The 25,801-nt window shown below is 32.6% G+C and overlaps 2 protein-coding genes across 3 annotated transcripts; one reads left to right on the top strand and one right to left on the bottom strand.

Annotated features, from left to right (window-relative positions):
• Positions 1–980: 980 nt before the first annotated feature.
• On the top strand, positions 981–6,253 carry LOC110731843 (BTB/POZ domain-containing protein At5g48800-like). Of its 2 annotated transcripts, none has more exons than XM_021911737.1 (4): positions 981–1,739; positions 3,403–3,469; positions 3,740–4,912; positions 5,429–6,253. In XM_021911737.1, the coding sequence occupies exons 1-4, from the start codon at positions 1,675–1,677 to the stop codon at positions 5,954–5,956; spliced, it is 1,833 nt and encodes a 610-aa protein (XP_021767429.1). In that variant the 5' UTR covers positions 981–1,674; the 3' UTR covers positions 5,957–6,253. The 2 variants fall into 2 exon arrangements, with proteins under 2 accessions (XP_021767429.1, XP_021767430.1); XM_021911738.1 differs by lacking the exon at positions 981–1,739 and adding an exon at positions 1,813–3,300.
• A 171-nt stretch (positions 6,254–6,424) lies between these two features.
• LOC110731844 (cytochrome b5, seed isoform-like) lies at positions 6,425–9,033 on the bottom strand. The gene is made up of 3 exons (XM_021911739.1): positions 8,714–9,033; positions 7,458–7,524; positions 6,425–7,023 (listed from the first exon to the last, which is right to left on the bottom strand). Exons 1-3 carry the CDS (start codon positions 8,798–8,800, stop codon positions 6,767–6,769), a joined length of 411 nt encoding a protein of 136 aa, XP_021767431.1. The 5' UTR covers positions 8,801–9,033; the 3' UTR covers positions 6,425–6,766.
• Between the last annotated feature and the right edge of the window lie 16,768 nt (positions 9,034–25,801).

The following is a 25,801-nucleotide window of genomic DNA, read 5'->3' as shown; positions in this document are numbered from 1 at the left end:
GCATGAGTTAATAGTTGTTTCACTTGTTTGTTTGAAATAGTTGCAATTAGAGATATAGACGGAATGACAATGTGACACCAATAACAATTATTTTATATTTTTCATTCAATATAATGTTAACACTTAATATTCGATAATAGTGATGTGATCTTATAATTAAGATTATTACATTTCCACTGTCATTTTTACACATTCTATGTCAAATAAACTACTCCAACATTTGCAATTTATAGATCAAACAATAATAAGTGATTTAAGTTGTACGTCTCTTGTGTATAGGACATCATTATTAGTCATATATCCTTTTTTTTTTGACAAGATATATACTTTTCCATCCTATTCATCAAGTTAAACAAATTTTTTTTGGTGTGCCCTATGTGCACAATAATTTTACTTTAATTTTTTTTAAAAATATTATAAGATATATGGAGTATAAGTTAAGATAAATTCCCTAAAAAAAAAATAAGTTAATATAAATCCGTATTTCAAAAACTCATCTTCATATGATATATGAATCATCAACTAGTAAGCATTAAATGATCAACAATTTACCTCCTCCATTCCAAACTCTCAATCGGCTAAGCCAATATAATCAAAGATGTACGATCAAGTATTCAAGTTCATGCGTAGAGTAAATAAGAAGCTTATACCGTGATATGGGAGTGGAGAGGAAGATAAATAGGGTAATGATTAATTAATCACAGCACTCATATCATCTATTAGAGCATTACTAATTACCCTATAAAAACAATTAAAAATGACAAACTTCTCATCGAAGCTAAAATCACTCCTTAAATTAACAATTTAAAAAGTTGAATAATCATTGTCTTAGCATGAAATCAAGAAGACAATCTAAATTATCTAATCCATTAATAAAATCCAATATTTAAAACTACTAATCCTTCAAAAACAAAAAAAAAACAAAACCTCTAATCACGGGGCAAATTTGTCAATTTATAAAAGGTGAAGGTACAAAAATGTGATCATCATTTTGTTTTTTCACCTTTCCATAAAGACAAAATTAAAAAAGCATAGGTTATAATTAATTATATAAAAAAAACTATAGGTTAGTATAAATATATAATAATGTCAAACCCCCACTCCCACACCCCATTTTAACTACCTTTTTTCCCGCTTTTTTTCCCACAAGATACGACTTCCTTATCTTTGCCCTTTTTTGCGCTTCTTTAACGGCATTTTAATTTTCATTATAATTTCCCATAAATATTTCAATCTGCTCAATTTTTTTTAAGAGAGAGAAATTGTTTACATTTTGATGATGAGAAGGATGACCCACCATTTTATAGGGCCATTAGTATGGCCAAGAGTAATCTTTGCCTTTGATGATCACCACCTGTTCAATGAAATACCCCAACGATCTACCCCCCCAACAACAACAAAGTCGTAGTCCAAAATGATTTGGGGTCGGCTAAAATGAATCGTCATTAAAAAAAAAAAAAACCGGAATTTTTTTAAGAATTAACAAACATCTTCACCTGGGTTTTTGTCTTTGTCTTTGTTTTTGCTAAGTTTCTCTGTTTCTTCCTCATTTCACTCTCTTTAGCCCCACTTTCACTGCCACTATCTTTTCTGTCTTCTAATTCAAGAATCTCATTTCTGTTTCCCCTTCATTTTCTCTCTTTTCTTTGTTATTCTTCATCTTCTTCTCTGTCAATGGACCGCGCTGATAGGCAGCAACTCCCCTTGTCTAAAAGCTCGCGACAGCGTAGCAACGAATGGTTCGTTCTATACCACCTTTCTTAATAAGAATTATTTTTTTTGGTGCTACAAAAAGTTTGAATTTTGATGAGTTTAATCTATTTTTCCTGTGAAAATTCAGTTTTTTCAATTTTAAATTTTTAATGTAAATTTGGTTGAAGTGTTTGAGTATAATTTCCAGCTGAGCTGATCATGTTAATTTTCTGGGTTTAATCTGTTTTTTTAATGGGTATTGTTTACATCTTCAAAATTCTGATAGTTTTTTTTTTGGATGAATTTTGGCTAATTTTCACTTCCTGCTTTAATCTTCTTTATGCTTTCTGAAGATCATCCCTTTGAATCTTCTTATCCTTTTATTTATTTTCTTATTTTTTCTGGGAATTTCGACGTTTATTAGCTTTAGTTTTAGAGTTAGCAATAAAATTATGGAAAATTCAGAGAATCAACCAAATGTGTGTAGTTTACATCATGGTGTTGGAAGTGAGATTTACTCAAAAATGAATTATGTTTTTTTTCGAGTAAAGGTCAAATGGGGCGGTTGATGGAAGAAATTCGATTTATTTGGTGTGGTCAATTACAGGACCACTAGAAATTTTCGTATAGAGTCTAGCATCACACATTGTAAGTCAAAGAGCATTTGATATGCCGAATTTGACACCACCCTTAACCATCTATTGAAAGGTACTTCAGTCCACAACACACTTAAGGCATTAGAAGCTAAGTCATGTAATTTGTTAAGATAATTATGTGCTTGAAAAACGATTAGCCGGTTCTGCTATCTCTGATGTACTAAATTTGTAGATTTCAGTGTTGTCAGTACTTTTTATTTCTTACACAGCCTTGGCTGTGATCCCTAAGAATTGCTTTACCCAAATTTCGAGGTTTAATCAGTTTTTTCGATTACCCAAAATGCTGTTGAAATGATTCAGGTGATTGAGCAGTCATGGAAATGCTGAATTTAGCAGGGTATATTTCAGCTCTAGTATCCCTCCATAATAAGTCACAAACTCAGAGTTGTAAATAATTCAAATAGTTGTTGAACCCTATTCTTCAAGTCCATACATACTTGCAGACAAGTGAATAGTCATTTTCCTTATATCTTCTTTCTAAGGGAACCTTTTATGATTGTATTCTTCTTGATATCTTCATTCAATCGTTCCTTCATTTGTACGGCAAAGACTCTAAATGAAGAAGTATTTCTTTCTTCTATTACTACTCTCTTGTTGCTTGCTTTCTACTACTATTTTGTACCATTCCACTTTAATTGTCTTCTTATCCTTCTCTTTTCTTCAAATATTATTTAATATTCTCTACATGAACTTCTCTTTATATCCTGCTCTAATCTATTTTTTTTGACACGTCCATGTCTTCTCAGGCATGTTAGAAATCAAAGGTGATAGGGAGGAATAAGTCGGAATCTACCTTTATTGACTAGTGGTATTTTGAGTTGTCTTTTTCGGGTCATCTGTGAATATACCTCCTACTCCACCTTTGTTTTTTCATAATGTTAAAAAAAGTTATCTGAAGAGAAGATGTCTTAAACATTTATTCTTTCACATACAGCATCACCATGATAATTGTGTATGTACTTAGATACTAATACTCTTTCTAATTGAATGGTGTCTCCGTAACTCTAGTCTTGATTTTCAGCTCTAACTGTGTTCGCTTGCTTTCCCGTTGTAGGATATTTAGGGATGTTCCCAGTGATATCATCATAGAAGTTCCTGGAGGGACTTATGCACTTCATAAGGTGAGCTTCTGACAGCAATTGTTGTGCCTCATGCAAGTAGTAACTTTTTGTTTGTGGAGTTCCTCCTGTATGCATCCTCCCTGTCTTTTCACCACGCGTTCAGAATATTGAAATTAATTTGTAGCTGAACACTACAAAACGTTTATAGTTCACATATTTTGCTGGGCTCATGACTAACTATCAGTTCATTCTGATGATTATTTATTTGTATTCTAATTAGGTGTTCTATTCATGCATAATTCTGATGCAACACTGCTGTCTTATATGCAGTTCCCTTTAGTCTCGCGTAGTGGGCGTTTACGCAGGTTAATAGCTGACTGTCGAGATTCTGATAAATCAAAGATTGAGCTTCTCAACCTACCTGGAGGTGCTGAAACATTTGAGCTGGCAGCAAAGTTTTGCTATGGTAATAACTTTGAGATCACACCAGCTAATGTTGCCCAGCTCTGTTGTGTCTCTGATTACCTTGAAATGACTGAAAGTTACTCGAAAGACAGTCTTGGATCTCGAGCTGAAGAATACCTTGACAGTGTAGTCTGCAAGAACCTAGAAATGTGTGTTGAAGTTCTAAAGCAATGTGAAAATCTTCTCCCACTTGCTGATGAGCTGAAAATAGTTGGCAGATGCATTGATGCTATAGCTTCTAAGGCATGTACAGAACAAATTGCTTCAAGTTTCTCAAGGTTGGAGTACAGCAGCTCAGGGAGGCTCAACTTAAGCCGACCTGTGAAATGTGACGGGGACTGGTGGATTGAAGATCTTTCAGTCCTTCGAGTAGACATGTATCAGAGAGTCATATCAGCAATGAAATGTAGAGGGGTTAGACCAGAGAGTATAGGTGCTTCTCTTATAAACTACGCAGAAAAGGAGTTGACAAAGAAAGCCAGCTTGTGGAATGTCTCTGGTCAATCAAGACCAGATGTTATTGCTGGGGCTGGTAGCAATGAAAGAATTGTGGTTGAAACTATTGTCAGTCTATTGCCGGTAGAGAAACTAGTCGTGCCACTTAGTTTCCTCTTTGGACTTCTGAGGAGTGCTATTCTGCTGGACTGTTCTGTTGCTTGCAGGCTTGATCTAGAGAGAAGGATAGGATCCCAATTAGATATGGCCACTTTGGATGACCTTTTGATTCCCTCATTTCGCCATGCTGGAGATACGCTATTTGATGTGGACACTGTTCATAGGATTTTGGTTAACTTCTCTCAGCAAGATGATAGTGAAGAAGAATTGGAAAATGTTTCTGTTTTTGAATCAGAAAGTCCTCAATCACCTTCACAGGGTGCCCTATTCAAAGTCTCAAAGTTGGTGGACAATTACCTTGTTGAGATTGCCCCGGATGCAAACCTCAAGCTTAACAAGTTCTTAGTTATTGCAGAAGCTTTGCCAGAACATGCACGCACCATTCATGATGGACTGTATAGGGCCATTGATGTTTATTTGAAGGTAAATATCACAAATTATGCATGGACAATAATGCTTTCTGATATGAACGGAGTAGGACTTACTGTCATCTTTGACTGCACTTTTTCCCCTCAAATCTGTTGGAGTTACATAAGGGCATTGTTCATATAGCAACAAAATCATAATACTAAATAACAAATGCAGAATATTTGGCTTAATTTAATTTACTCATCATTGCCTTCCGATCCTTGAATTATGTCTAATACATACTGGTATTTTTTTTTTATAGAAATATGCTTAATTAATTCACTAATAGAACAATTATTTTGAACTTGTCTAAACTAATCATAGTTATGAATTGAGCTTGAGCAACCCTTATTGGAATGTATCAGAACTTATTTTTCTTAAGTGAAGAACAAAGCCATATCCCATAGTACCATGTACATTGAATTCACCTCGCTTGATAGCCTAATTAGATGCATGCTGCATCAACCTGACCAGGATTGTCCATGTAAAATGATGAAATGATGAATGACTTATCTTCTTTCGTATAAGCAGGCACATCAAGGTTTATCAGATGCAGAAAAAAGAAAGCTTTGCAAGCTGATTGACTTCCAAAAGCTCTCACAAGAAGCAGGCGCGCATGCAGCTCAAAATGAGCGGCTTCCTCTACAGTCAATAGTCCAAGTACTCTATTTCGAGCAGCTAAGACTCCGAAATGCCCTAGGTTGCTCATTTCCCGAGGAAGAACCTAAGCCGATGTTCCATTCATGGCGTGTCAATAGTGGAGCTCTCAGTGCATCAATGTCTCCCAAAGACAACTATGCCTCACTAAGAAGGGAGAATCGAGAGCTAAAGCTTGAGCTGGCTCGTATGAGAATGAGACTCAATGATTTAGAAAAAGATCATGTTTGTATGAAAAGGACCATGCAAAAATCTGGTTCTCGAAAATTTATGAGTTCTTTCTCAAAGAAGCTCGGCAAGCTAAGCTTCTTTGGACATAGTTCTTCCAGGGCATCAAGTTCTCCTACTCCTTCAAGACAGTCACAGAGGACAGATTCTAAGGTTACTGATAGAACATATTAATGTTATGGTGCGACGAGCAATGCAAACAGGATTTCAATGGGGTTTCATCTTCCATTTTCTTGCCAGTTGCTTGCCAACCTCAGCCCTCAGAATTTTTTATATGAATTTGTGCTTTTAACTTAGTGATAACCACTTATTTTTCAATCTGAGAATGTTACAAAGAAATGGAGATCCTGTATTGACTTTGCAGAAAATCTCTTATTTTTGGTATATATATATATGCACAGATGTTATGAAAATATTTAAGCAGTGAAGCAGGATTGTACCTTATATCCAATGCAATTTTATTTTTCCTCAGGTTATATTTACTTTAATCATAGTTCCTTGGCAGAGAAAATAAACAACAAATTAATTAAAATAAATTTTCACTACTCCGTTAAAAATTAAGGATTAAACTACTCCATATATAATTAAGCTGTTTCATTTATTTTCACTAATTTCTTCTTTATATGGCTGCCATTGTTAAGATAAATCAAAATGCTGCAATAAAGAGCAGTGACAAATCTAATATGAAGAGAATGTTTAGAAAGGTTTGAAGTTTAGAATTCCAAAGGAATGGCAGTGAGTTCCGGAGTACAAATCGCTTGTAATTTCAAAATCACACAGAAAAATTGGTTGGGGGGGGGGCGAGGGGAAGAAGAAAAGAAGGTAGTAAAAACACCAAATAACCAAAAAGAAGCTGAAGAAATTAGGCACATATCCTACAGATCCCTGTCCTGGGAATTTTCTAATTGGTAGGGAGTGGCTCCATAAATACTACATTCTTATCGACGATCATTTTTGTTTTCTCAGGAGATGGCCACCTTAAAGTTATTCAGCTGATTGCTTGGTGTAAAAGCGCATGGCAACAGCAAAACCCAAGATTAGGAGGGGGACTAGGAACTGAAGGATCTTGATAATGAACTCCGGAGTCTTATCATGGTTGTATTGTGGTTGTTTTGGTGGTGTGTATTTGACCTTGGTAGGAATAGTAGCAGTATCAATGTCACCCACATACATCTCGTCCATCATAGCTCTGGCAGTGCTGCTGTGACCCACATCTTCAAAATCATCGGTTGCATCTTTTCCTGCATACCAAGCACATATCATTATGAGCTCCTCCTTAGCAATCAGAAGCTAAAGGGAATGATGCATCAGTATAGAAGTTCATACGAAATGCCAAGAATTTCTTCTCCTCTTAGGCTCTCACTCTAATCTACCAATCTCGTCAAGACTCAGGTATTGAGTATGTCAATCAATTTACAATTTACCTTTTTAATGTCTAAAGAAGTTGGCCACGTAGTAAGATGATATATTCTTAAAATTACTGATAAAAATTTGTATAATAGCTCCTCAATCACTCTTAATAACATAATATTCCTATCACATGTAGAGCTAAGAAAATCAATGATTTGCTTCCAATTCCAGCCTTCCTGCTCTATATACCCAAGAGTCCAAGACATCCAACAAGAAAATTGGCAACCTCAAATTTAAGTTGCGCATAAATGGAGTATTTTACTACCTGTGGCAGACAACAGAACCTCATCACCACCAGGATGGTCTTCCAAGAACTTGGTCACGTTATATACCTGTTACAGTACATGTAAAACCTTAGAAACTTCAAAAGATACAGTCGATGCCAAAGAATAAAAGATGCATCTTTAAAGTCACATGTCAAACATAGATGTCTCAAAGGCAAAGCTTCAACTGAGTCTAATGTAGTGTCCCTGCACAAACTTATGGCTTCTTAGTTCTTATAACTGCCACAAAAATTGACCGCCAATAATCAAGACAGGTGAATGATCTGAAACACGTAATTCGAACAAATTGCTACTCCTCCCCCCTCTTCACAGAACAAACAACCCAAGGATTAACCTCACTTATTGCCCCATGATACGGGCTCGACATTCTACTAAAATCATTTGTTACCCTTTCCAAAGAACTTCCACATTCAGTATCTGGTAACAATTTCTACACCAGCACTTAAACAGCCCAATAAGAGGGTAATACAAAGTGATAGGTTATTAAAGTCAAAACAAATTAGACAGTTCAATCAAGAGGTTTTCGATGAACTTATAATAATATGGGTACCAAATAATTGATGATTTAGACAATAGAATTTAATAAGAAGGCTAATATTATATAGCTAGACTGATGACAACAATTTCCCTGATGTAATTCATATTCTCGCTTCGACCAGAATATAACCCTTGATCCTTCTATGTTAGAAAAGATCCAGGAATATAATGCATAAACAGACATCTAGTTTACCTCAAATGCTTCTTTATTCTTTCAAATTTTCAATTTTATTTTACAAAAGTAGAATATTCAATCATTTAATTAATCTAAATACTATGCCAACATTCTAAATTGAATTTTACCCACAATTCGACCAATAACAAGCATGCAAATAATCATGAATCATCATATCATAATTTCACAATTATCTGAAAATTTAAATTAAGGATCCCTGAACCAAAAGCATAAATCAAACTGAATTTTCAAATACAGCCCACTACCATACACTTAACATATATTTAAAACAATCAAAGTCAGGTTGAAAATAAATCAAATTGATTAAAAATCAAGTAACCAAACCATGAAAATTCATCAACTAAACATAAATCAAATTACAAATTCAAGATCAATCCCTTATTATACCCTTAAAATTAAATCAAATACTCAAATCATGAATCCAATTCAAACAAATAAATGATCAATTCAATAAACAATAGCTAAAAATTCAAAAACAAAACCAAGATTGGAAAAAGATTAAACCTTTCCGCTAATAACAAGCCAACAATCCTTAGGATTGCTATGTTCAGAAACCTCAGCTAAAGTGAAGACCTTTTTTTGATCACCCATTGGATTTGATTTCAATCAAACAAATTGTGAAACAAAAACAACCCCTTTATCTTAGAAAATAATCCCAATTCGTAAAAGAATTGATTTTGATGGAGAAAGAATGGCAAAAGAGTGGGTGGGTGAGTGAGATTTGAAAGTTGAAGATGCAGAAAAAATAGAAAAAGGGTTGGTGGGCCGAAAAAGAAAGAACAAAGGAAGTTGAATGGTGTGGGTCGTGGGATGTTAATTAGAGGGTAGGTGAACCTCAATTTGCTTTTTATTTGCACTCACCAACAACCATACGCCCTCACTTATTTACTAAATTTTGTGGCTTATGTGATTTTGGATCTTCTTGTGTGTGTTTTTGTGTACTTGTGGTGGATTGTTTGGAGCATTGGGGGCTGGTTAGCATGGAAACTTCTAGTCTTAATAGGCTAATATGAGTACCTTGTGTTCGCTTTCATGTTTGTCTTTTTATTTGCGTTATGAGCTGTTAATTTCTTACTCGACCCGAACTCAATACAAAGTTATTGAGAGAGAACCCTAACCCGACCCAAATGACTCAAACTTAACCCGATTTGATCTATTTAACATATTTGTAATGATATTATGTTTTTACGCTCTTTGAGATAGTTTTTTTAGCACAACCTAAAATCTAGCCTAGACCTGACCTGTTGACTCGAATTGACAGGTCTATTGCATACCAAGTATGAGTTTTGAGTTTGTGACTGTGTATTGTGGAATAATAAATTCATGTTCTACTACATATTAACAGGGTGTTACCGTCCAAAGTTAACACCAACATCCCTATCAAATACTCATTAAACTATTTTCTTTGTTACCAAATTAAAAGTGTTTGTCTTCTTGTTTGAGTTTGTAGAATTGCAGCTATGTACTGTTGAATAAGGTTTATTAGAAAATTAGCTTATACGAAGTAGATGGGAACCAATGTCTTAGATTTAAACATAGCCAATATAATGTGTCAATATGTCTTTGCTTGCATTGATATTGGGCCTAATGGAGCGCTTGGTAAATGGTGATAAATCGAGAGAATGATAGTGAATCTATTAAAAAGGTCATGCTTCGTGGCTGCTCTCGCCGGTGAGCTTTTCAATTATCTTTATCTTTCTTTCTGTTTTTGGTCAGTTTTGGTGTGGGTTGGGCTTGTTGTTTTTGCAAGTTTAGTTCAGGGGAAGCTCCAGTCAAATACCGACGCTGCCATTAGCTTTGTTATTTCTGCTATGGCTGCTCGGTTACTCAAAGTGGTAGCTTCGTCAAGCCCACCGGTCGAAGCTCTGTTTTTAATTTTGACTTCTTTTCGTGTGGTTTGAGTTCTTTTAGAGGGTTTATGTGCAGGGGATTTCGATTATGGCACCGTCGGTTTCGTTTGGTAATATATATCGCCCTTCTCTATTCTCTTGTTGGTGTGTTTTAGTCTGTTTTGGGTGTGTTGGAAGTTCTTGCTTTGGTTTTTGTATGATTTGGGTGGGTATTATGCTGTTACTGTTGGTTGGAGATATCATGTGTTCTTGTTGCAATTGTATTGGGTTGTATTTGTGTTTTTGATGTTTTTTGAGCATGGTGGGATTAAGGCCTTATCTGCTAATGTTGGGGCTCAAGTTTCAATTTGGGGTTTAGGTTGTAGGTTCCAAAATTATTCCTTAGAATTTGGTTCCTTTATTGGTGTGTGCCATTAATAGAGTGTGGTGGCCGGTGTTTTCATTTAGAGATGATGGAAGAGTTCATAAGAGATCTATTTAGGATTCTCAAGACAATTCTCAATTTTTATTGTTTGTTTATGATGTGGGATTCATTTCTTCAGTTACAATTGCTATGATGTTGTGGGTTAGGTTAGGGATTACAAAGAACCCCTCAACCTTGTGTTTGGTGATGATGGGCAGTAGAGCCATGATCACTGTTAATCAAATCTTGATGGAGGCTCCTCACCTGAAAACGTGAAGGAAGCAAGTTCCTCCTTGAAGGCTGGACATGCTCCTAGTTAGGTGATGCTAGTAGTGAGTTACTAGGGAAAGTAACTCCCGGTCAAGGATCCCAAGCTATTCGTTGCTTGTTAGGGCCTTGGGATGACCTTAGTGGTGAGTGCAAGTACTCACATATTGTGACATGGCAATCAAGTTCTGAAGAGGTAGTGTTCAGCTCACATCGACTTCCATCAATGTTGTTTCTCGACCTTTGTTCTAGGCCCCTTTGTGACTTTCTTTTTCAGTTTCCTCACCTATTTCACTCTTTATTGGACATCATGTGGTGGCAGCAGGTTTATAATTGCAAGTAAGTTGTCACCGGATTTGTCTTGCAGGTATCTGCTCAAATGTTTGGGGTAGGAATGGTTTAGGTTGTATGATCCAAATTTATGTCTTAGGAATTTGGTTCCTTAATTGGTGTGTGCCACCGATGAATTATGGTGGCAGGTACATTAATTTAAGGATGATGGAAGAGATTATTGGAGATCCAATTCAAGATTCACAAGGCAGTTTTCAAATTATGTTGTCTGCTTTAGATGTGGGATTCCTTTCTTCAGTTATGAGTGCTATGGTGGTGTGGGTTAGGTTGGGGATTAAAGTAAACTCATCAACCTTGTCTTTGATGATGATGGCCAGTCTAGCCATGATCATTATAAATCAAATCTTGACGGAGGCTCCTCATCTGGATCAGTAGAGGGAAGCAAGTTCCTCCTTGCAAGTCCGACATTTTCTTAATCAGGAGATGTCCGGCTTCGAGTTACTAGGGAAAGTAGCTCCTTGTCAAGGATCCCAGGATGCTTGTTGTTTGTCAAGACCTTGGGATGACCTTAGTGGCGAGTGTGGATTTTCGCTACATTTCGTGTCATGGCACTTGAGTTTTGAAGAGGTAGTATTTTGCTCACATCGACTTCCATCGACGTTGTGTACCGTTCTCTTTGCTAGGCCCCTATGCTACTCCTGTTTTCAGCTTCCTCACCTTCTTCGCTCTGGTTTAAGTATTTTATGGTGGCGCGCGACAAGTTCATGACTCCCACGTAAGTCTTAACGGGGTTTGTCTTGTAGGTTTCTGACCAAATGTTCGCGGTAGCAGTGCTCTGCTTCGCATAGGTTATATTACCAAAGCATGTAAATAAAATTTAGTGTGTGTCTTGTATTTTAGTTTCTCTCTTTTAGTCTAGGTTGTAATTTGCTCTTTATATATGAAGTTCTCTTTGTCAAAAAAAAAAAGGTCATGCTTATATTCTGTTATATGTGGATGACGTTATACTTACGACCTAATCTAATCGTCTTCGTAAGCATTTTATGGCTCTCTTGTGTTCGGAATTTGCTATGAAGGACTTGGGTCCTTTGAGTTATTTCTTGGGTATTGCTGTTACACGACATGCCCATGGTTTATTTTTATCTCATAAACAATATGCTGCAAAAATTATTGAACGTGTCGGCATGTCTAACTGTAGTTCATGTCCCACGCCTGTTGATACTAAGTCCAAGCTTAGTGCCACCAAAGATGCTCCTTTTGATGATCCAACTAAGTATCGTAGTCTTGCAGGTGCTCTTCAATATCTTACTTTTACTCCACCTGATATCTCTTATGTCGTGCAACAAATTTGTCTCCATATGCATGCTCCGACTAATGAGCATATGAGCGCTCTCAAGTGTATTATACGCTATCTTCAGGGTACTTTATCCCATGGTTTGCACTTATATAATTCTTCTGTTGATCGACTAATCTCTTATACAGATGCTGATTGGGGTGGGTGTCTCGACACCCGACGTTATATATCTGGATATTGTGTTTTTCTAGGGGATAATCTGGTCTCTTGGTCTTCTAAGCGACAACCTACTCTTTCCCACAGTAGTGCAGAGGCGGAATACAGGGGTGTTGCTAATGTTGTTTTTGATTCATGCTGGATTAGAAACCTGCTTCTAGAGTTGCATTGTCCCATTCAAAAAGGTACAAATTGCTGATATTTTTACAAAAGGCTTCCGCGCATTTTATTTAATGATATCAGGGACAGTCTAACACACCCCCTCCCGCTTCGACTGGGGGGTGTGTTAGAATATATTTGCTAAATATATTCTATAGTTATCATATTATTTGTATATATCTTAGTCAAAGTATACTTACTATACTTCTAACCGTTGCCCGTTAGTTAGCTTTTAGGATAGTCAAATATTTATCCCTATGTTTAAGGGAATCAGTTAGCTTTATTTCCGCCTAACTCCTAGGTTGTGCATTGTATTTATATTCTCTGATTGATAATGAAAAGCTCACGGAGTTGAATTCTTTCACTAATATGCATTTTTTTTTTATCCATTAGTTTCATTACTTATCAATACCAAATTGAATTTGGCAATGGATGATAACGAATATTGTTGAAATGAGGTATTATCATAAATATTGACATAAGATTTTTCTTCACAACTTTACACATATAACCTTTTCCATTTCCTTTTTTTTTTTTTTTAATAATTATTACTATCTATCAAATGATTACATACGAAGAACTTAACAACTGAAATTTTTAGTGTTTTCTTTTTTAATTACTACTTCAATATCATTATTAATTATTTCAATACACAAAAATATGGATTTTGGAGAACTCATAATATACATTTGATTTTTGATAAATCTCAACAATATGTAAAGCGTGAAGACTAGTTGCGAACCGATTAATTAACACAAATTATTGGGTGCGGCAAGTCATGGAAGGGGATGGGGAGGTAGGAGGAGAGTGAATTAAAATATATATATATATATATATATATATATATATATATATATATCATTTAACCTGTTTAACTGGTTATAGGTCAATTGGATCATTAGATGAAGATAGGACACGACATGACACAATTGTCGGTTCTAGAAGTAGTATTGGGCTATAATTGGGCTATGAAGGTGGGCCAGGCCTCCGCCTCCGCCCCTGCCTCATATTGCATTTTACAAAACCACAATAACTTTTCTTTTTTATTTTTTGTTTTTGTATTTTTGTTTTTTTTTTTTTAGGAAAAACCACAATAATTTTTTCCCTTCAAGGCTTCAATCTTGGTATTACCATACCTATATCATTAAACTGGCGATTACATTGGTTCTTAAACTGACAATTAAATTTGTTTATTTGCTTCTGAGATAGATGACAAATGAAGAATGTGAATCGGACAATTGTTTTTTGACGAGACATCTGTTGTGTTATTGACGAAATTGGGCTAGACATTATTGCTGACGTAATCATAAGTTGTGGACTCTAAGGGGTCGCTTGGTTTGATCCTTTGGAATGGGTTGGAATGGAGTTAGAATCCATTCCATTTAATTTTTTGTTTGGTTGAGGTTTTTAGTAATGGAATCTCATACCCAAGGGGTTCTAACTCCCCCTCATACCCGTGGAATCTCATACCCGCCCTTTCCTCTAAGATTCACAATCCATTCTATTAATGAAGAATAGAATTCATTCCAACAATAAAATTAAACCAAACAACTTTGAACTAGTATGGATTTTGTAATCCATACCTCTCTAGTATGAGATTACATACCCATGCATTCCAAATTGATGAACCAAACACCCCCTAAGTGTATCTTACTTAAATACTCCATAAACATTTACCTAAAATATTATTCTAACTCTCGTTTAATCATCTTTTAAACGAATTATTATTAGATTTTGCTAAAAAAGTAAAAATAAAGATTCATATATAAAATTACTTTAAAACGGCCTTTCAATATAGATTATGACAATATAATTTCTATATATTTGATGTGTATATTTTATCTAATTTTAATTGTTAGGTATAATTAACTTATTTAAAAATAAACTTACCGTGCATGACACGGGGCCTAAGCTAGTATACAATTATTACTGGTTCCTACTCTTCACCAACATTTCACTTGCTTAAAATATAGTTATTAGGATGTGATTGCCAAGATTAAGACTTTACCTATTTTGTATACTTCAATTCCTCTCTTTCTTTTCTCCACTAAATAAAATAAAATAAAATAAAAGTTATCCTTGTAACACCCCCAAATCTCCCTCTACGAAAATACCAGTATAATACGTATGATTATACCGTAAAGATAGACTTAGGCGTATTACCGCCGCGTGATTACGCAAGGCTACTCAAACTACTAATTAAAACCACAACTTCGCAGCGGAAACTCAAACTCTTTCTTTATTAATACTTAATATAAATAGTAATTAATGTTATGAGTACTAAAAAATAGAAACAACGACCAACATTCCTAAAATAGGTTACAAATATATATCCCGGGACTCCCAAATGCTCATTTATTGACTCCACCTGAAAATAGTTAACACTGCTTACCATTAAGGTAAACAGGGTGAACCAAAACAAATAGGAAATACGGATTAGCAAAATATGCTAAGTACGATAAGTGCAAGATAAGTAAATTCAATTTATTAGCAAACATGCTTTTAAAATCAATTCCAATAATTAATTCAATAATTCCAAACTCATGGTTCAAAACCAATTCTCAAGATTCTCAAAAATAATTCCAATAACTCAATAATTCAATAATAGTGATTATTAAAATCAATTCTTTTCAAAAACCCTACTCCTCTCTAAGTGCGCACACCCCCAAGCTAGTATCTTTATGTTGAAAGACTCTCCTTGAGGAAAGACTAGGTCATACAAAATCCATAGCCTTCAATGAATCCGCATAGTAGGATTAATATAATAATCATGCTTTCAATTTAAAACAATTTAAAACTCCTTTTTATTTAATTCAACATGCTTTCAAAATCAAACCTTTTAAAACATGATAAATAATTCAGTTATTCAAAACATGATATTAAAATCAATTCTTCAATCTATTTATTAAAACCAATTTCTTTAAAACATACTTTATTTAATAAATCATAATTCAAATCAATTTAATTAAAATCACACAAACATGCTTATTCATTCAATCAATTTTGAAGATATCTAGCCACCTAAACATACCTTGATCCTTGCTTAGCAACACACAAAAAGGAACCTCAAGAATTCTTGTCAAAACACCCTACAATTAAATATAACCTTAATCAATATAAGGTCATCAATAATCACAACAATTAAAATTAAAACCCCCAACTATATGTACATGAACCTTATAAAATTCTTTTTCATAAACTTAAATAATAAACTGATTTTATTTAATTAAAAACACTCATAATGATTTTTATAAAACCCTAATAATAATAATAATGATAATTAGGAGAAGAAAAGATGTAGAAAACCAAGGAAGAGGAGGAAGGAGAGGCACAGCAAGGCGGCAGCAGCTCGCCGGAAAGTGGCTGCTGCCGGAGGGAGGGGTGGCTAGCGGCAGTCAGCGGTGGGAGGTGGTTTATGGTGGTGTTTGGCGTAAAATTGAGAGAAAGAGAGAGGGAAAATTAGAGAGAAAGAAGAGAGTTTTGGTGTGAGTTTTTAGCTATGATTCAAAGGGTATTTATAGGCTAGCTCATGCAAGAATTATGGTAGGAAAATGTAAGAAGAATTATGCCAAATTTGGTTTAAGGAATTACTTGGAAAGGTGAGCTAATTAAAGAATTAAGGAAAGTTTAGTTTTATGGTGATTAAGGAATAATTAATTATGGAAAGTATGTTGTCATGAAAAATAATATGGCAAATGGCTTTGCTTGGGGAATAATCAAGAATGGTTTAAGGTAAATAAATAAGATGGCTAAATCTTTATGAGATGGGAAATAAGAATTATGGAAAATAGTAAGAATTAAGGAAGATAATTAAAATACAAAAATTACCAAAATAATTTGCTCAAAAACACAATGTGGTGGCCGAAAATTTGGGCTTTCCTAAGCTCATATTTTCGGACCTCCCTCTTAGTATTTAGGCATTATTTTGCTAGATTTTAAGGATTAAAAATGATTGTGTAAATAATATATTTTGTATAAAATCATTAATTAGGAAATTCACTAATTAATTTCACTAAGAAAATCAGATTTTCTTTACCAAGAAAATCCGAAAATTCCTAGTTAATTAATTAGGAAATTCGGCTCTTTTGATTAAAAAATAAAATATAATTTTGCTTAATTAAAATATATATATATATATATATATATATATATAATTCGGTTTTTAAAATAAAATAAATGAATAATAAATCTTATCCAAAATCCAAAAATAATAATTAAGTTTTAAAATGCTTTTGGCGCCAAAATTCAAATATCATTTTGGCTTCAAAATTCAAATAGTAAAATAAATTACTACAATACCCATTTTAGAAAATATTAATTAATTAAAAAATACGTTTCAAATATACGGGGTATTACAATCCTACCTCAACTCTAGGGCTCTAGGAAACAAGGTTTGTCCAAGGGTAGAAATTTGGTATACAATCAATCTTTAAATGATAGAAGTATCTATATAATTCTTAATCAAATTACTAAATGCTATTCACCTTACTAAATAAAAGGATTTGATGATTTGTTAGGTCCGGTTGAAAAATACTAGTATGATATTTTGACTTTTATCACTTTTTTTTTTTTGTACTTTTTTTTTAAGGAATTAACTTTTATCACCTTTGATTTTAGTCAGTTTGTGTTTTACCCACCTTTTACTCCGGCCAAATTTTTGTCCAAGTAGGCCCATTGACAGATTTTTTTATGCTAAACTTCACTTAGGATTCAAAACCCTTGATACCATGCTAAACTTCACTGTTGGTGATAAATAGAGTGACCCATCAATTTAAGAGTATGGCTACATATGAGCCTACCATAGTTCCTCCCTAAAATTAATTGGTGATAAATAGAGTGACCCATCAATTTAATAAAAAATTAACTTCAAAGACTAAGTTCAACCTTAAAAGTATTGTAATGTAAGACAATAAAGATAATCAAGTATGCAATGTCAAACTTATAAAACATGGAGAATGGGTCAATATAATAATGATCAATCTAGTCAATGTATGCAATGTCATTTTTTTTTTTAGACGTAATGTCATTTTTTTCTACTTATGTAATGGAGTTTTCAAGGCTACAAAAAGAAATAATTATCAAGAAAATTAAGTATATCGTGATAAAATCACTGACTTGAAAATAAAATAAAATTTGGTACTTAATTGTATTCATCGACTTGTTTCCTAAGGTTGACACATTACTATCACACAGTCACTTTTGGGTGAAAGGTTTTGAATTCACATAAACTTATGCTCATATAGAAAAAGACTCCAAGAATATATAGAACAATCAAGGAATATCAAAAGATGCAAGCAACTACCCAATCCAAGAGATTAATCCGGATTAAGAAGAGAGTTAACTTTCATAAACAAGCCATAACTATGGATTTACAAGAGAGGTTACATAGGATAGAATGACGAAGAGAAAGAGTTGATGCGCTCAAGTTTATTAATTAATCTGTTTTGATTATAAACAGCTATAAAATAGCTATAAAATAATACAGGATATTATTTTATTATTAACATTTGATGTAATAAGAATACAGCTATATAGAAGAATAACAAATCACAATCTTCTAATAATAATGATCATAAAAATCAGATTAGCACTAATTAGTTGGCCCAAGGTTGGAGTCACGTTCGTTTTGACAAATGACGATCATATATATAATATAAATTTAATACTTGTATATATGTAATAATACTTCGCAGCATCTTTTTCATGTTTAGCTTTAAAAAAAACATTTCCATCATTTTTGAATCATATAGAGTAATTTTATTATTAAAATTAATCCACTGATTCCAATTATTATTATTATTATTATTATAAAAAAATAAATAAATAACAAGAACCTACAAAGTCAATCGATTTACAAGGAATTAGTGGGGGCCGAGATACATTCTAGGTCCCCACCCCTTTAGCTATAGCGAATTATTATTATTATTATTATTATTATTATTATGGGTCTCATAATTTTTTTTTAGCCTCGTAATCATTGCACATATCTAATGATGGTAAGAAAATAAATTAATACCCAATTTAAGAGAAAAGTTGAAGATATATTTTTAAAAGAAAAATCGGACATGTAAATTTATACGGAGTACAAAATATGCTCAAATAATTATTTTGCAAGTAAATTAGGACGACAGAAATATCATTTTGTGTATAAAGTTCATTGTTAATATAATTAAGTACACTTTCAAAGTGAGGGAAGAATAACAAAAGGCGTAAAATGACTCTAGATTTGGTGAATAACACACTTTTTAAGCTCCTATATATACTTTGTTTCGGACATATTTCGTTCCGCCATTCTTAAGGATCTATTTGTTTTGATAGAGAACATTTTACCGGAAACGTGTACCACGTAGAGAGGAAAGGAGGGATAGAAGAGAAGATGAGGTGGCTATGATGCCCAAATCAACGTAGGCGTGCATAACTTAATGAGATCACATTAAAGTTAATATATTACAAGATCAATTATTAAGAGGAATAGCGCCTGAAAATACAAAGTATGTACTTCGTATGATAATTTAGCCAGCTATTAGTGTTAGGAGTATAATAAGTTACAAGGACGGCAAATGTGATTATAAATAGAGATAATCTCAAAGTGAATGATTCACAAATAAGTAATTACATAATTAAGTTTTTTTTTTTTTTTATTAGAAACAAAGAAGAAATACTAAGCTAGTTAAGATCATCATGGCGAGCAACAATAGTCTTGCTCTACTCTTTGCGCTCTTTCTTATCTTGAATGTTGTTGCTGAGGCTCAGAAGTCTGAAGTTGGTAATGTTTCTAATAAAACTTGCTATACCATTAACATTTCTATTCTTGTATATATATTATTTGCTAACAATATACTTGTACTTTTAGCTATTATATACCAAGTCGTTTTTGGTGTAGCTGCTATGTATGGGTTTCACTCTATGACCTTGAGGTTTATATGGATACTTTTGCTTTAAAAGTAGAGCTATGTATAATTATATATAAAGAGTAAAAGATGTACTTCGTATTAGACAAAATAGGGCCCACAAAATGGGTTGTAGGTGATAAAAAATAAATAAAAATTTGTCATAAAAAGAATAAAGTAAAAGTGAGTAGAATTCAGATAACGGTTGAAAACGGAAATTGAGTAACACTTATAAAAACGGAGAAAATACAAGGTAAATATAACTCAACATCTAATATAATATTACATGGTTACATTTATTTTCATACATATAATACTCTACAACACGCAAAGTTTAATAAAATTATATAAGATGTATAGGTAGTGTAGTTTATTAGAAAATTAAAGGATAAAAACGGAAATTGAGTAACACTTAGGAAAACGAAGGAAGTACGTGGTAAATATAACCCAACATCTTAATAAATTTATTTTCATCCCTCCTATTTTGGATTATCTGTAGCTAATGAATCCATTAATCCATCAAAAATCCATATGTATTATGCACGTGTTTAATAAAGTTATTTGGTGATTGATAGTGACAACAATCTGCCACAAGGACAGCAGTAAACTGACCGGCGATTGCAAAAGCAAAGCAGAATGTAAGGCTGCCTGCTTGAAAGAGGAAGACATTGATGATGCGTTCACCGGAACTTGTATACAAGAATTCACTACTCAGAAGGTTAAGGGTGTATGCCGTGACGTTAGGGTTTTCGATCCCTTTTTTAACGACTATGTAAGAAAACAACGTTGTGATCCAGATACAACCATAAGGAAAAATCTTCCTACAAAAAGATGTGTCTGCTCTTCCATCTGTTCTGGATAACTCCAATTTGATCCGATCTGATTCGATCCCATTAGTTGCGCGCTTGCAATGGCTACAACTGTGGTATCATTTTATTTGATAGGTCATTGTTTGGTTAAATGGTTTATGACCATTTGATCATTCTTGTCGTTTGTTGTCTTTTACTTTGTTGCATTATGTTTTATTTATTTTTGAAATAAGGCTTTGATTTTGTTGTTCTTTTCTCGGGGTTTTCATTGTCGTTTGGTGCAATTGTTGTATGAAATACCTATGCTTTGATTTCATATATGTAATGTATGTTATGATTTTGAGTTATTGATGTTCCGATTTCAATTATATGATTTAGTGTAAATGTGTAATATCAATGATCATCATCATATTATATATCGCTTGTTACTATATGTTGTATAATATCCACTTTGTATTAGTTATATATACAATTGTTTATTAATAATTACTCTAATACGAAGTAACACTTTTTCATATATTGTAAAAAACATGGATAAAATTGATTCAAGAACAACCTAAAAATTAAATAGTTGTGAATGTGTGATTATTAAGATTGGAGGAAATACAATTTTATGTAGAACATAAATTTTATGTTCTCTTAATAGTTAATAGTTTTGCATCCCATTAACAAATAAGATACCGTGCATGAAATAGTTATTAAGATTGGAGGAAATATAATTTTATGTAGAACATACGGTGCATGAAATCATGCATGGTCTCAAATACTTCATTCATCAGTTTATTTTTTTATCAGTACAAATTAAGGCCAGGTTTGCTTGCAATGGCTACAACTGTGGTATTATTTTATTTGATAGATCATTGTTTGGTTAAATGTTACTTCACCCAAAACTATCTCTTTTAATATAATTTTTTTCTTTACAAATAAAATTAAAGTTTCATTTGTTCAAAAAAACAAAAAAAACACTGGTCTCTAAATGAAATTCTAGTTTCACCTTAATCTTCTTTGTTCTATTTCACTTTTAATTAATAAAGCTTTCAAATCCCACTAATTAGACATTTAGAGACAGAAGGATATATATATATATATATATATATATATATATATATATATATATATATATATGTATGTATGTGGTATATATATATATATATATATATATGTATGTGGTTATTAAAGGCATTAATTTTAGTAGAATCTCCTTTTAACCCAAAAACACATATATGTTGTATATGCATGAATTCGGTCATAAATCGTTGATCCACTTTGGTATTTTATTTAGTGTATGGTCAAGATTAATTCACTCTAAATATATGCTTAAAATAAATTGGAGTTATATCAATTTTTTCTAATTTTTAAAACTTATTTCTTTAGGCCAAATTCACTTCACCTTATTTTGCTAAATTGAAATTTTTTTTACTGAACTGAAACTAATTTTGCTGAACTTAAATTATTTTTACTGAATATAATTTTTTTAAGGTGAAGTGAACAGGGCCTTAGTGTATGCTTATAATCACATGGGTAATTTTATACGATTTTTTTTTTCTCTCTCTCTCTCTTCCTTTTCCCCACTACAAATCTAATATATATAAATAAAGTAGGCATTTTTGGAGAGCATTCGGAGCACCACATAAGAAATATACTTATTTCGACCAATAAGAAGAAAGATTTGTATTTTATTTTTGAATTAAAAAATTATGTTGCCACCTAGATAAAAGTAACGAATTAGATTTGATATATCTAAAATTCACGTAGATTATAATCCACGAATTAAATTATTTTAATGAAAAAAAATAAAGTAAAAATATAGGAAAATATAAATTTATTAATTCAATACTACGAGTATAAGAAATCCAAAAAAAATATACTAAAAAATATTTAAATGGTAAACGCTTACAAAGTTTGATACCTATCATTATAAGATAAATTTTGATAGTATTTATGATAAGAAATACAAATTGTTCGTTAATCATAATTAAATTAAAATTTGTGATACGACACAAACAAAATTTCGTATCAATAAGAAACCCCATCAAGCGAATTTTGTGTTAATATTTGGTCATCAATGGCCGGGTGATTTTTAGGTTAATTTTTAAAATCCTATGTTTAAATTAATATTTCTAATTATTACTTACATTGTATTTATTTGGGATACTCAACGATTATATGTTTATGTTTTATTTACTAAATGTTTTTTTACATGCAAATCTAACACATCATACGACACAAATAAAATTTCGTATTAATACAAAACCCCATCAAGCGAATTTTGTGTTAGTAATTTTGTGTTAGTTTTAGGTCATCAATGTTCGGGTAATTTTTAAAATCTTATGTTTAAATTTATATTTGTAATTATTAGTTACATTGTATCTATTTAGGATACTTAACGATTATTTGTTTATGTAATGACATACGATTAGATGTTGTGTACTTAATATATGGATGGCTTTGGTTATTTTTGGAGATGATGAGAAAATTCCAATGCGTAGATTTGATTTTATATCGCAACATGGTTCAATTTATCCATTGATGTAGTAGGTTGGTTGTGGATGAGGTTGATGATTTTATCGAAATAAAAGACATGGTAAAACAATGAATAATGATTTAGGATTTAAATTGTTAAAAATTTATCATTTCACATTAAAGATTTTATATAACGGAAAAAATGTCATATTTACAATTTATTTATATTTAATAAATTCATTATAAATTATAGTAAAAAATATATATATATTAAATTTTTGTAATTTTGTCTGAAATTATTAAATACAATAAAGCAAATAATTAAAAATCTTAGATGAAAAAACCGTGCATCACACGGGCTTCTATCTAATAATAAAATAAAATTGTGTTCAACCTTTATAGTGCAATTTTTTTTAAAAAAAAAAAAGGGGGGGGGGTGGGTGTTGGGTAGGATAATGCTCCATATACATTGACCTTGCGGTAACAAGGTTTGTCCAAGGCTAGAAATATGGTATACACACAATCTATTAATGATATCTAGATAACACTAAATCAAATTACTAAATCCTATTCACCTTACTAAATAAAAGGATTTGATTTGTTAGGTCCAGTTGATAAACATGATATTTTGACTTTCACCTTTGACTACTCGGGCCAAAATTTCATCCAAGTAGGCCCCTTGATGGATATATTTATGCTAAACTCATTACGGAGTAGGATTCTAAACCCTTGATACCATGCTAAACTTCACCAAGTCTAGCACAAGCCCACATCAAATAAGAGTGTGACTACATAAGATGATAAGAGCCTAGCATAGTTCCTCCCTAAAATCAATTGGTGATAGATAGAGTAGTCTATCAATTTAATAAAGTTGTCTTCAAAGACTAAGTTCAACCTTAAAAGTACTGCATATAGAACCAAGAAAACAAAGATAAACATGTGCAATGTCAAACTTATTAAACATGGAGAATGGGTCAATATAATGATCATTCTAGTCCATGTATGCAATGTCATTTTTTTTCATACTTATGTAATGGAGTTTTCAAGGCTACAAAAAGAAATAATGATTGAGAAAATTTAGCGTATTGTGATAAAATCACTGACTTGAAAATAAAACTTGGTGCTCAGTTGTATTTTTAGACTTGTTTCATAAGGTTGATGTACACATCACTATCACACAAAATAATCACTTTTGGATGAAAAGTTTTGAAGTCACATAAACTAGTGCTCATATAGAAAAAGAATCCAAGAATATATAGAATAATCAAGGAATATCATATGAAAAGATGCAAGCAGCCACCCAATCCAAGAGATTAATCCGGATTAAGAAGAGAGCTAACTTCCATAAACAAGCCATAAGGCCGATAACTATGGATAGGTTACATAGGATAGGATGACGAAGAGAAAGAGTTGATGCGCACCCGTGCCCGACCGGACTAGGTGGGAAAGTTTCTTAATTTCGGCTTGGTTATTACGCGCCCAACGGGGTGAACAAACGAAACAAATTAGTCTTGCCTTCGCGCCCGATTGGTTGAGATCTAGTGCAGCAACCAACTACACTTTCCTTTCTTTATCCCAACCGATTGTTTGCTAGCCAGTCTCTTGAACAATAAATCTCCTAAGTATCACCACATGTAAGTGTCCCACATTGATTGAAGAAGAGAGAGTCAAACACTTTATAAGGCTAAAGGGCTAAACCTCCTATTGCCATATAATTTTTGGATAGAACCTCCTTTGGACTTGTGAAGGGAACTTTCTCTCTTGATTTATGGGTGTGGCCTAGGCCCGTATTTAACACAGTTTGAGGTTTCCTCCCATATACATATATTCATATATTTAAATTAAACTTGTACTTTTGCAAATAAAATAATAAATAAAGTTTATATTAACAAACTACAACTATTGGTGAGAAATTGTTACCAGTCCACAAGTATCACAACTTTTTTAATGTACAAGTTTAATCTGTTTCGATTATAAACAGCTATAACATAGCTATAAAATAATACAGGATATTATTTTATTAACATTTGATGTAATAAGAATACAGCTATGTAGAAGAATAACAAATCACAATCTTCTAATAATAATGATCATAATAATCAGATTAACACTCTGAAAGTTATATTACTTTGGTATTAGTCGGCCCAAGGTTGGAGTCACGTTCGTTTTGACAAATGACGGTCATAATATAAATTTAATACTTGTATATAATAATACTTCGTAACATCTTTTTCATGTTTACCTTAAAAAAAAAATCCCTATCATGTCTGAATCATAGTGTAATTATATTATTAAAATTAGTCCATCGATTCCATTTTTTGGGGGGGGTCTTATAATCATTGCACATAATTTAATGATATGATGGTGAAAAAATAAAATAATGCCCAATTTAAGTGATAAGTTAAAAAAAAATATTTTTTAAATGAAAAATGGGACATGTAAATTTATACAAAATATGCCCAAAAAATTATTGGGCAAGTAAATTAGGATGACAGAAATACCATTTTGTGTACAAATTATTAACAAAAGGCGTAAAATCGCTTAGAGTTGGTGAATTATACACCTTTTAAGCTCCTATACTTAGTTTCGAACATATTTCCTCCCTTCTTAAGGCTCTATTTGTTTTAATGGAGAACATTCACCGGAAATGTGCACCACGTAGAGAGGAAAGGAGGGATAGCAGAGAAGATGAGGTGGCTATGATGCCCAAATCAACATAGACGTGCATAATTTGATGAGATCACATTAAAGTTAATTAATATATTACAAGATCAATTATATTAAGAGGATTAGCACCTTAGAAAATAAATAATACGGAGTACTACAAAGTAGTTCCTATGATAATAAATTTAGCCAGCTATTAATTAGTGTGATTAGGAGTATTATAAGTTACAAGGACGGCAAATGTGATTATAAATAGAGATAATCTCAGATTCACAAACAATTAATT

This window comes from Chenopodium quinoa, unplaced genomic scaffold, assembly GCF_001683475.1.
Source record: "Chenopodium quinoa cultivar QQ74 unplaced genomic scaffold, ASM168347v1, whole genome shotgun sequence".
NCBI lineage: Eukaryota > Viridiplantae > Streptophyta > Magnoliopsida > Caryophyllales > Amaranthaceae > Chenopodium > Chenopodium quinoa.
This window is presented reverse-complemented; position numbering and strand designations above follow the sequence as displayed.